This window comes from Anabrus simplex, chromosome 6, assembly GCF_040414725.1.
Source record: "Anabrus simplex isolate iqAnaSimp1 chromosome 6, ASM4041472v1, whole genome shotgun sequence".
Classification (NCBI taxonomy): Eukaryota; Metazoa; Arthropoda; class Insecta; order Orthoptera; family Tettigoniidae; genus Anabrus; species Anabrus simplex.
In genome coordinates this window covers 302693720-302707331 of record NC_090270.1, presented here as the reverse complement: position 1 = coordinate 302707331, position 13612 = coordinate 302693720, and the positions used below count along the sequence as shown (strand labels likewise).

The 13612-nt window shown below is 39.4% G+C and overlaps 1 protein-coding gene and 1 long non-coding RNA gene across 4 annotated transcripts in view; one reads left to right on the top strand and one right to left on the bottom strand.

Moving 5' to 3' along the window:
• Positions 1–13612, top strand: part of LOC136876495 (ATP-binding cassette subfamily C member 4) — a 168642-nt gene that overhangs the window by 138556 nt on the left and 16474 nt on the right. For all 3 annotated transcript variants that reach the window (XM_067150499.2, XM_068228455.1, XM_067150498.2), the window contains exon 23: positions 3947–4076. In XM_067150499.2, coding sequence (XP_067006600.2) covers positions 3947–4076 — 130 coding nt within the window. The remainder of the gene's footprint in view (positions 1–3946; positions 4077–13612) is intronic.
• LOC137501233 (uncharacterized) lies at positions 9156–11705 on the bottom strand. Its single transcript, XR_011018439.1, has 3 exons — positions 11603–11705; positions 11166–11287; positions 9156–9339 (listed from the first exon to the last, which is right to left on the bottom strand). It is a non-coding gene; the product is annotated as an uncharacterized lncRNA (long non-coding RNA).

Genomic DNA, 13612 nt, shown 5'->3' with positions numbered 1-13612 from the left:
CCTTCTAGAAGATGTAGAACACTGAGGAAAAGAATGTGGTTATATAATTTGCTGTAATTATGTCTATCTTACTGTATTAGCAGCGTTGGTCTGTCTCAATATTTTTTAGCACTGGAACGCAAAAAAGTAAACAAAATTCACCTTCAATATTTCAACCATTTTAGTCTATTGAGAACTTGCATTGACAACTACCCCAAGGAAGTATATGCTGAATTTTCTTACGAAGAGGATCCGCTTCAGTACCAGACATGTGCCGTTTTTAGAATTTTATATGACACAAATTTTCTTTTGGACAAGATTTTAAATTTGTATACAATGATTTTAACATGTGTTGTATATGTCATGTCCCAATATCATATTTTATAATTACTATTCCTTAGTGTTAATACCATAAGAAAACACAGTTCAATTTTTGTAAATAATAAATGTCAATGTCCTTTAAACAATGTTTTTTTAAGATTAAATTAATAAGGCTGATGATGCCCAATAAAAGAAGGGCAAAACATGTCCCCATAAAATTTAGAATTTCTATGTTTATTTAACCACATAACATGGTACTAACTGTATTGAATAGGTGGGGTAATAAATATACTCCTTTTGTAAACTACGTGAGATTGCAGTTTTCAATATGGTACAAAAATGAGAGTGATGGTTTGTAATCATAAAGCAAGACAGAAAATGCATAACAGTGAAGTAAATGGAGATGGAGATAGATCTTTTAAAGTCCCTGTTACAGAGAAGTTTGATATTATAAACTGGTACAGTTAATATTGTAGCACGTTTCTTCAGTATTGTCAAGTTACATGATATCTGGTCTATTACATCGTATTGTCTTGGTGATGATCAGGCTTTGGATAATCATGTATTTAAATAGTCAAAATACGCGTGCATATATGCACTAAATATGTTGAAATATGCATTGAAAGAAACAAAAATCTGATAATTATCAATAAATATTAGACTTTAAACATCACCAAATTTAAAAGAACATTACATATCTTACCTCATACTACAGTAAAATACTCCAATTCTCAACGAAATTCACAATTCTTAATTACCAATCGCAGCATGTTGCATTACGTGCTAAAACACAAACTTGCACATATTTTCAGTTAAAATGGTTTTGTACCCAAAAAACACTCTCTTTACATCACATGCCACAATTGAGCATATTCCAACTTAACAAAATCAGAGACTTCCAGTATCAATGCACTGTTAGTCTTTCATAACCTTGGAGAACACCAGAAATGCTTTTAAGTTTGCAAGAGACCAAGTTATTTTTAACACTACACTGCAATTTTTCTGATTAAACTTCCTTTGTTAGGTTCATTAGGGATCGTTCGACTTTTTCAACAATTCCAGTACTAACGTAAAGGCACACTTCTTTTTCTTGCAATTTCTTGATAGCTATAGGTATGCACATAAAACTGGAATGGATACATGTAAGTTGCCCACAAACACCATCTTTGCTGAAGACTTCCTGTGATTCTTTAACAGAAACAGCTTCTTCAAAATCGAGGCCTTCAACTACCACTTTTACTACTTCAACATATCAACATAATAAGCAGCAGCTTCAAGCCACGTTCCTCATCTTGTATGAACTAGTGAAGGCAGGAGCAGCACATTACCAACTGTATCCGAAAACATATTCTTGCGATGTGTAGCCTTGAGAAATATATGCTACCCACCTGTCAAACAGGCTACCTGGCGATAACCAACACAGTTCAACTTCTTGAATATGACATGAGTTATGCACAGGTTTCCAGCTCTTCCTAGGTGCTTCGCCTGCAGCACTCACATCGGCTTACTTGCTTCAAATGAACTGTTGCCACCAGAAGAATCCTGGAACCATAGTTGTAAGTGTGTTTTTTGTATCTCTTCACCGTTGTTTCCTTTACAGTTTTTTTTATTGTCCTGCAGACACTGATGTCTACCCTCAAGATGCAGAATATTTTCAAAATATGCCCAAACAGGAGGAAAATACAAAATATGCTCCATTAAGGTAAAACTACTCCAAATATGCAACTGTAGGTATATGTAAGATGCATAATTATCCAAAGCCTGCTGTTGATACTTCTGTTCCAATAAGTTCTGCAGTGTTCATGTTCAAGGACTGACTGTAGTGCATACTTCCAGTAAGGTGCTGAATACTGAGTAAGCTGATACTGATGAGCCAGTTTTTGGTAAATTATTTTTGCTACACGATCATGCCTGCGATGATGTGGGCATGTGCTCTGCAGCAGTGAAACCTCAGTTGCTAAGACTGCCCTTCAACTGAATGTAGAGGGTTGCCGACCTCGAGGGTGACCTCAAACACACTGGCTTGATAGGGTGAGAGATGACGTGCGGCTCACCAAACTCGGCCCTCGGGACACTATGGGTCAATTGAAGTGGAAGAAACACTGCAAGAAGGTAGAACCTACATAAATGGGATGTTGATGTTGATGTCCATGATCATGCCTGAATCTGTACCCCTGTTTGCATCGGTAACACAGGTTAGATTCTACTGAATGGTCCTTGCAGTATGTACTCTCCTTAGTTCTTTCTTGCTATAAGTAGATCCTGAATAGCAAACAAAGCTCTCTGTCTCCAGGTATATTTCTGATTGTTAGCCAAACATACAATGCTTTCATCAATATTCAGCTGATCCAACTCATTTGATACTGCCCGTGCAGAGCCTTCTGTTTCTGTTGTGTTATTGTCTGGATACAGGTTGAATAAGACACCCCCTCCTCTACATGCTACTTCCTAGGTGCTCCACCTGCAGTGCTGACATTGGCTTGCTTGCTTCAAATGAACTGTCACCAACAGAAGAACCCCAAAACCATGGTTATAAGTGAGTGAGAATATTTTCTTTGCAGCTTTTCTGCATCGGTTTGTTCACGCCTGGCTAGGGGCATAAAACCATTGGTCTAACATGTCGGGGGCGTGATGGCCTCCGTGGGAACCTGCAACAGTCAGCAATAGGTACAGATGGATGGTGACTGAGAGCGATGGATTGATGGAGGAGGACACTTGTAGTGCCATGCGGTCCACTGGGCCTCATCACGAGAAATAGTAATAAAAATAAGTAATAACTTTGCCTAGTAAACTTATTAGTCCCTGGTGATTTTACTGTCTGACTAGTAAACTCTCGCCCTGCGTAATATACCTAGGTAGCGAGTTTTCGTTAGTTGTAAAATTTTGGCAGAAGTAGTTTGAGCAGAAATTATTTTTGTTCAGCTTGCACTTCAAAAGGAAATGGAAAAACAGAAGATTTAGAAGAGTGTGTATAAACCAATGGGTAAGAACATGTGGAAAATATGCTGCAAGCAATACTTTACTGAAAGAGTTGAAGGATGAAGGATGAATACCAATTGTTTTGAGATTAGAGAAGACCTAGTTTGATGCTTTGTTGCAGATGACTAATAGAATGATCAAGAAACAAGACACTGGACACTCACATCTGTTTGACGAATGGACAAGTTTATTGGCCACATGTAATTGATACTTACAGAATGCTCACTTGCTTGCAACTTTACGTGCTTGTAAGTAGTTCGTAAACTTTCCGGGTGTAGTGGAGGCTCAACTACTGTTATGGTTTTCAGAAAAAGTGAGATGCCAGAAATTTTGTTCCAAAGAAGGGTAGTGGGTTTTTTTTTTTTTTAGCTGATAAATCTACAACATGAATCTGGCATATTTGAGAACCTGACATTCTACCTGCCATTTTGTGCTTAGGGGATGTCAAACACTGGGTTCTGATGAAGTGAGAGCCCATCTATATGAAGACTGCAATGTATGAAGATGTAAACATTATCCTTGTTTCTTCTTTCAGTTGCTTCCTCTCCCCACACTAACTTCTCATTGTGTTTTATTTTATTTTGTGTTCCTGCTCATATTCTCATCTTTTTGTGTATCATTTGATAATTCTGATTACTATATTTAAAAATGTACTTTTGATTTTCAGGACTGATGTGTTGATCCAAGCAACTATTCGTAAGAAGTTCTCGAACTGTACTGTCCTGACCGTAGCTCATAGACTTAATTCCATCATAGATTCCGACATGGTGCTGGCCATGGATGCAGGAAAAGTTATAGTAAGTATGAATGAATATTAAAAATTAAAGTAGGTTCTCCTTTAACTTTCAAACTTAACTCGCAGAAAAATCATGTGGTGACATACAGTAACATACAGTCGAATCACATTATTATGACCACCTGCTAGAAGTGCCACCTACAGTGCATAGGCCATGATGTATTGTACCGGTTACGACCTGTACATAAGTATTTTTTGAGCATAAGTTACGTTTATTTACCACGCGTAATGTTCCGAGCGCGTCTAGTTTGTTTCCCAGCAGCGAGGACCAGCTAGCGAAGTGTATGACGACTGTGAACTGTGCCGTAGCCACAGGGGCTAGCTAGGCCGCCCGCTCGTCTCAACACGTGTTGCCAGCCTTGACTGGTATTTTCTGGATTCCACGTCACTTGTTCTAGTGAGTTCGATGGAGAAAATTTGGAAATTTCTATAATAATTGTGCTAGCGAGTCGAGCGATATGCCATCTTGTTTGGGATCACCTAAACGTCCCAATGCTCGAGTTTCAAGCAAATCCATCGAGGGATTCGGGAGATATTCAATCAAACCGTATTATGACGTAGACATCCCAGATTGAATAAAAAGGGGACCTACTGTAGCCTATTCACACAGTCTCAGCTGAGTAGTCAGCGAGGACACTCTTGCTGCTACTATCATCGTAGAACTCTGTCATTATACAAGTGTGGGAAGACGATTCTTCCAAGTTTTATAAAGTGGACTCATAAGACTTCGAGTGTGGTAGAAATTTTTCTAAGTCTTCGTAATTGAACTTGGAATATTTACAAGTGTTCATTGAAGGGACTTGTATTATTTACGTGTCATCGAAGTTGGAATTTTTCTAAGTGTTAACTAAATGGACTTGTGGTATTTCCATGGGTTCGAGACCTGAATTCTTCTAAGTGTTCACTGAACATTATTTACGTGTCTTCGAAGTTGGAATTTTTCTAAGTGTTAACTGAATGGACTTGTATTATTTACGCGTCTTCGAAGCTGGAATTTTTCTAAGTGTTCACTGAACGGACTTATATTATTTACACGTAAACGAGATTGGAACTTTTCTAAGTGTTCGTAAAATGGACTTGTGTTTTTTACATGGAATATTTACAACTGTTGAGGAACTCATTCTTCTAATAGACAGTGATTGATTAACATTGCCAGTGATGAACTTTAACTTTCCAACGGCTTTGAACAAAGTTAGGATTTCACTTGCATTTACTCAGACTTGTACATTTGCCAGTGTTGGTTTAAAGGACTTATAAATTTCGTCAGTGAATTTATTTATGTGAATGGACTTGTGTTTTCGTCAGTGGTCACTCAAAGACTTTATGAATTTCACCAGTGATTAACTTTAAATATATTCATGCCCGATTGTATAAAACAGTTGATCCTAGATCAAGGCGTAAAACTGATTCTAGATCACGTTGATCCTCAAATTTGTGTTGTATAAACGTTGATCCGAGATCATTTTTCCTTAATCACGAATCAAAATTGATCCAACGATTTCCTTGGATCAAGCCTTGTGATCCGGATCAAGTAGTGTTCTTGTACCGGTATTGTAGGCCGCATTTATCAACGTGAAAAGAAGAGGGCTTTTGTAGTGCAAAATAGTGCCGTAACAATAATCACGGTAAGAAAAAGAAAATATGTTCTGCATTTTTACCGGTATTTAATCTGATGAAGGGATTTTTATCGCGATTCTGTCTTTGAATTACAGATGTCTGACTTCTCCGATTTTTCTTCAGATGACGATAATGAAGAATTTCGGCGGTCTCTCCGAGTATTCCAAGAAAGAGGAAACCCATTATTAGAACTTAGCGACAAAGCTTTTAAGATGAGATTCCGTCTAACCAAACACACTGTTGAGGTTATGGAAGGTAGACTTCGAGACTCTCTAATGAGACGAACGAATAGAAACCAGCCACTTACTCCAATGTTCCAGATTCTATTGACTCTGCGATTTTACGCGACAGGGAGTTTTCAAATCGTAGTTAGTGATTTATTCAAAATTGATAAAGCTACGGTTTGTCAAGTCATCCATAAAGTAACGCGAGAAATTGCTGCGTTGAGACCTCAATTTATCAATATGCCGACTGACCAGAGAGAAGCAAGGAGAATCATGCGCAATTTCTATGACATAGCTCATTTTCCAGGAATTCTTGGTGCTATAGACTGTACGCATGTGCCTATCATATCGCCAGGGGGTAACAACGCCCAAGGTTCTTAAACACTACTAAAGGTTGGGCCCAACGCGAGACGAGCTGCTATTGGTTAACGAAATGACTAAGTAATAATAATAATAACTTAAATGTTTCCACCTTTTCAATACAATACAATTGTATTGAAAAGGTGGAAACATTTAAGTTATTATTATTATTACTTATATATTGTTCAATACGGACCAAAAACATGAAATTCATAACCATCAATAACGAAATGACGTCACAGTAGGAGCAAAGCAGCCGAGCCCAGAGCGCGCAGATCAGTAGGAATCTCGTAATACCAGCAAACATTACAGTTTCTCAGAACTAACTGCAGACCAGACAAAGTTTACTGCTGTAATAAGATTTAGAGAGTACAGCATAGTAAGTTTTCATTATTTCTATTACGAATAAGGCGTAAATGTAACGAGACGGCACACTGACCAACGCTTGAAATTTATTAACAAATCCAAGTTTCTCTATTTAGTTTGAGGAAGGTTCTCTCAAATCTGTCAACATAAATATTTAGAGATATGAAATGTTTGTAATATTAAATGTTGATAGCAGAACTTCCGTAATCGAACTACCGTATGTTAACATACGATATACTCACTCATTTCCGCAGGTGTCGAGTTTAATGCTTAACACATTATAACAGCAGCAGAAGTAAGTTCATATTCGAAACCATGCATAGATATTCCTACTTTTTAAAATTAAAGAATAAGAAAGAACAGGAAAAACACTTAATTAGAATACAGTCCTGCCTGTGAGATCAGATGTCATGAAGTGGTTGCTTTTGAAGATAAAATCCACTGCCGTGCCTTTCGCCGATGAGCTGCTATGGATATTTCAGTCCTTGCCCGAATGTACATTTGTCGTATACGTATAAATGTTCTCGTTCTAACCTACATTTTTACTATTTCTGGTGGTACAGCGGGTGCGTATAATATTAGGTATGCGTGACAGTTCAGCACGTTTGTGAGTGTCCGTGGTCTGTTCTTCTCCATTTTTTGCTCCGAAGACTGTGGAACTGACGAATTTCTCAGGAATAATTGTGCACTTACTGGGCTACTACTGTAAATGCTACCGAGAAGGTTCTCTGTAGGTACTGCATCTTTTTTCAAGATCTTCTTGGGAGGTAAATGCAGTAGGCCTAATCCTGCTCTTAAATCGGGAACATAACTGGCGTCAGTAAAATGCCGTGAGCACACAGTAGAAGTAGCTACATTGAAGAAATCCTTCCTTTTATATTTTTGTATCAAAATTTTTGCAGGTCTGAAGCTTTAGGAAATGAATGATACACGATATCTGTTCCTTTCGTCTTTCTGCTGTATGAAGACAGCCAGTTACTGCACATCCAGGAATTGTTGTCAGTTATTTCGAACAGATATCATCTGCTTTAGCCTAACAAATTTAAGAAATGTTATTCACACTCAAAATTTCGCAAAATAACGCGCAACTGGCACGAGGGTTGAAACGGGGTCCACTCAGCCTCGGGAGGTCAACTGAGTAGAGGTGGGTTCGACTCCCACCTCAGCCATCTTTGAAGTGGTTTTCCGTGGTTTCCCACTTCTCCTCCAGGCAAATGCTGGGATGGTACCTTACTTAAGGCCACGGCCTCTTCCTTCCCTCTTCCTTGTCTATCCCTTCCGATCTTTCCATCTGTCCACAAGACTTTTTGTTCAGCATAGCAGGTGAGGCCGCCTGGGTGAGGTACTGGCCATCCTCCCCAGTTGTATCCCTGACCCAGAGTCTGAAGCTCCAGGACACTGCCCTTGAGGCGGTAGAGGTGGGATCCCTCGCTGAGTCCCAGGGAGAAACCAACCCTGGAGGGTAACCAGATTACGAAAGAAGAAAGAAATATATACACTACAGTGATGCTGTGAACACAGAAATTTCATTCCAGCTACTATTACACTCTTCACGCAACTAACGAAAAGAAAATAAGTGCACTACCTCACTGCACGAAACACTGCAACTTAACAGAGATCTCACAGAAACGAACTACGACACACACACTACGCAAAATACAGTAGGCCACTATATAAACCAATAGCAATATACGGAAAGAAACTACGTATAGATATTACGTGGACATCCTTTCTTTATAAGACAGACAGCGATAAACAACGAAATAAGATACGCGTGCGGTTGTATGCTACACAGTCACGGTGCTCCTGTGATGACGTCACGAGCAGGACGAGAGAAAACTTAACATCTACTGCGCAGCCAATCTGGGCCACCCGTGACAACGCCGAAGTGTTCAGGAACAGGCACGGATGGTTCTCCTTGAATGTACAGGTTATATGTGATGCTAATCTGCGTTGTCTAGACATAGTAGCAAGGTGGCCTGGATCTGCACATGACAGTAATATATTCGATAACTCTAGAATTCATGCTCGGTTTGAGGCGGGGGAAATGCCCAAAGGATTTCTTCTCGGAGACAGTGCCTACCGTTGCTGCGAGTACCTTCTCACTCCAGTATTACATGAAGCGACACCTGCAGAGATGGCATATAACAGAGCTCATAAGAGATCGCGATCCACAATTGAAAGAACTTTCGGGCTAGTTAAAAGACGATTTCCCTGCTTGAAGATGGGTCTTCGAGTGAAATTGCTTCGGGTTCCTCCTATTATAGTGGCAACGTTTGTCCTACATAACATGGCCTTAGATTCCATAGATAGTGAACCTGAAGTAGAAGGAGATATTTTTGCAGGAAGAAGGGTTTTCGAGGAACTTCCTGTCTTCGAGGAAGCTGGGATGAATGGAGGAAATACTGCTGTTAGGAATGAAATAATTAACAACGTGTTCAGGTATGTTTTTAATATTTCTAAGTACTAACAAGACTGTACATTTGCTTTGGCTTTAGCCGTCGCTAGCTCATATTTTTTAATTTCCTGGTCTAGTTTGAGATTTTCCATTTTAATGGCGTGTTCTGCCTCTAGACATTCCAGTCTTCTCTTGTAGAAGTTGTCCCTTAAACTTCCCTCAGCTTCAGCTCTTCTCTTTTTAGGAGGTGAAGTTCGGCTGCTGGGGCCAGGACTGACATCTGTATCTGGTACTTGTTCCTAAAATCAGTCAGTCAGAATTGAAATACGAGAGTGTGATGATAAAGAAGAAGAAGAAGAACGGTCGTGCTGTAAAAGCTAGTCGAATAGTAATAAGGAACAGTTAAGCGTGTGAAAAGTATATTTGATTTATGACCGGTTTCTGGAATGACAGTTATCTATAGATGAGTAGTTATCAGTGACCGAACATGGTGATACATTTAAAATGAGTTTCCGAAACAACAGTTATCGGCTTATTCACAGTTATCTGCGCAAAGACTGGTAATTGCAGCTAGTGCTGTAGGTACCTCTATGCTAGAATTGATTCCAGCAAATTAGTTTTGTAAACATTAGTGATAATGAACTGACTATACTATATTTACAGTCATTCATTCTAGTTTTAACGTGCTTGGGTGTGCTAGAGTTTACAATATTTCGGTCCGTAGGTTTACTTCCACGTTATCACTGGCTTAGTAACTGATTCCACCTGTATGGTGTCATCTGTCCCAGCTGTTTCGATTACAATCACCTCGGAGCATGACGCTCCTACTGTAGACAAATATTCTAATACGGGAAATGAATCGTCAAATAAAATGGAACTCAAATCAAACGGATTTTTACCAGGCTCAAATTGATCTTTCAGTGCAACTATAATGTTAAAAATTTCTTTCATCAGGCTTTGAACCACGAGTCTCACCAACAGTTCGTGAACACCCAATCTGAAATTAGGGAGTATTTACCATTAGCATTTACATTTGTACTACATGATCTCTTAGGTACCGGTATGCACTTACTATAAGCCTGCTGAATAATAAATAGTCTACCGATTTTTGTTGCTTTTTTAATGTTACCGTATTATATCTTTTAACCGGTGACGTGAGGTCTGATAGACTCCCAATAAACATAAAACATCTGGACTTCTTTAATTAAAAATCTCGCAGGGAGCTGTAGTTTATGTTAGCTTCTTATCTGTGGACTTAACGTCAGCAGTTGCGAGAGTATTTTTGTCAAGGCATGTTGCGTGGTCAGTGTAAGTAAAACTTCTCAAGTGACTAGTCCGTTGCAGTTATAAGAAATACAAATCCTCAGTTCGAAGAGTACATTACGGAAATACTAATGAAAAATGTAGTGGTACCGGTATCTATTTTCTTTTGGCTATTGGAGATTGCGGTTTGAAACGCTTTCGTATTGTTCAAGTTGTGCCGTGAAAGCCCAGAAGAAATGGAATTCTTGAAGAGTTTGGCATCTGATCAGGTGAAATTACATGCACTTTTTTCATTTATATTATTATTGTTTACGCTTGTGTTCTGGATCAGAAAAAAGTGATCTGTTTGGTAATCGCGGTGTATTTCTATAATTTTAGTGATGAACCCATCTAGGTGAAATTTAAGACTATATATGCGTGCTGTGAATAAGAAAGAAGGGGAAATATAACTAGTTTTTGCGTTATTAGATCAGGTATATTCTTATTATGAGAGATTATTACACGCTGAATCAGATTGATTGAAATGACTGTGTACATATTTGCCAACCAGTTCTCATTATAGGAAACTTCTGCTAGTAAAAGTAACTAGATATTACCAAAATTACCCTAAAAACATTTGCGTAGATACATCTATTGGAGGACGAGAAATACTAAACATGACGATATCTGTGCTGTTCATTACCAGGGCTTATTAATATGGATTTAAGTTTCCAGTTAACAGCGCAGTTAGTTAAAAGCACATTTAGGTAACTCATAGGGAAATGTAGTGTACCAGAAACCGGCCATTATATGTAATATCTATCTGAATTAACACCCTTAAGTTTTTTGCAACATACAGTAGTCACGTAACTTGATACATTACCATGTTGTAAGAAACCCCACTGACAGCTATTTCCTCCACGAAAGCAACGGATTGAGTTTGTGATTCGTTCACTGCAGTTTCCATTGCAAGTGCAGGATCCTCCACATCACATTCACGTACATCTAAATAATAAAATTAGACATTATGTACTTCCATAGTAAATGTGCACTGTATTTAGTTAACCTGTCATTCGTCAACAAGGGGTAGTTTGTAATTTTTTATTGGAGTTACCGATCACCGATTAATTAAGGTAAAGGGCTTATCGCAATATTTACTAGAACGAAAAACAAACTAACATCAGACATAGTCCTGTGTATCGGTAATTAATTTACAATGCCTTATGCTTGTGAAAAGCGTAGCTCTGTATGAGTCTACACTTCGAACATCCTGTACCAGTATTCCTAATTATTTATACCAGGATTTCAAGGTTAACTTACCAAAAATAACTTCTTGGTGGAAGTTCGCATCGCAATCGGACTCGCAGGCTAGTGGAAGGAATTGGGGTTTTAATGCTGCTACGAGTTTCCGTCCAGCTTCATCCACCGTAGGTTGTACAAATGGACCTCCGCCTGTTTTATGAATGCTGACCTAGTAAGAATGTACAGTTGGTTAAGTACGATACTCCGAAGTCTCAACTAGTGATTAATACGCAAATATGTATTTCTTTACTTACTTTATCGTCTGCAGCCGACTTCTTCGTTCGTTGTTTTACATTCTTGTAACATAACTGCAATGTTTTCCAATCCCGTCGCACCACATTTGCGTGGGAATTGAAGTCTGAAGCTAGTGCTTTCCAGGCGTTTTCCTTCTCTTTCGTACTTACAGCATCAGTCTTTTTATTTTCAATCGTATTCTTATATTTAGTAACAACTAAATCAATCAACAACTCCTTTTCGTACGCTGTAAAATTCGGCGCTCGATTTCTTCGCTCATTGACATCCAAGTTCATGTCCATTTTTCAATCGGTGTTTGAGATCTGATTGACACCAAGATTGACACTACGTCACAGAGATAAAAACATGAAATAACGTGACTTTACTACCAACATACTCCTGATTAGTACGAATTTCCCACGCTGTTTACGACGTTGCCAAGCGAAATTCTACGATGACGGATCAAAGTTGATCCGGATCATGAGATCCGAGATCAATGTTATACAACACAACGAGCAGCTTGGAAAGGATCATTTTCTGATCTTGAATCAAAATTGATCTCGGATCAGCTATGTTTATACAACCGGCCCTCAGTCTCATTGGGCTGAGGTAGTACATGACTATCTACAACATCGCCTGGATCATCGGGGTTCAACCCGGGCCTCAGAGTTCGAGACATCTCCACTTGCCGTCGATCCAGACAGTCCAGCTGCCTCTGTCTGGAATATCTAGAGTCCCTGGAATCCCTGGAGTCTTCTGGAACGTGCTTCAACCAGCTTGACTTGGTGAGCTGGAGAACCCAAGCCATACTATTGGAATACGAGGAAGACAGTCCATTTCTACTTAGAGGTGATGTGCAAACTCATGACTTATTTGAATAAACTCTTATACAATCAGAGTCAAAGTTTTTCTGTAGATAGGACCCTACCTCCTGTACCGAGCCCTAGCTACGATTAATCCAGTTTTTTGCCCTGAGATCTCTATTTCATGCCCCTATCAAATTTAATCTGAGAGTGGGGCTCTTTTACTGGTACAGTATGGCCCATGATGTGGGCCAGTGAAGCAGGTATGTGATGTGGTCAAGAGGCTGGCTGTACACATCGCACTTCCTGTTGTCATGAGTGAGGGAAGTGATTTAACAGAGTTGCAAAAAGGGATGATCATTAGGTTTAGGGCCAAGAGGGGCAGCATTTTGGGAACAGTAGTGTTTGTGAACTGTTCATGTGCCTCTGTGGTAAAGGTGTATTTTCAGTAGACAAATAGAACCATTGGGAATAACCGTCGAGGAAACTGGGATGCTTCATGTGCTATCGCAGTCCGAGATGAATGTTGACTGTGATGGTGCATGAAGGCCTACCAACAGGCTACATTATAATAGCTCGCTGTCCATATGAACTAGGGGCATCCAGACATATGACAGTTTAGCTAAACCTTCTGCGAATGGGGCTTTAGAGTAGACTGTGGGGGGCTGCACCCATGCTGACACAGGTTTAGCAACATAAACGGCTGGAATTTGCATGACAGTATAGCAACTGGACCACTGCTGATCATCTGATGATTCTCATTTTCAGCTGCACAGAACAGATGGAACTTACCCTACCCAGCAAGAAACGTTGGAAACAACACCCTGCATCCATTGTTGGATGAACACAAGCTGGTGGGGGACAGCGTTATGATCTGGGGAATATTCTCATGGTATTCTCTAGGTGCCATCATCCGTGAAGAAGGCAGTCATCACTGATTTGGTTATGAATCCATTCTCAGCAGTCGCGTCCACCTGTATATGATGATTGT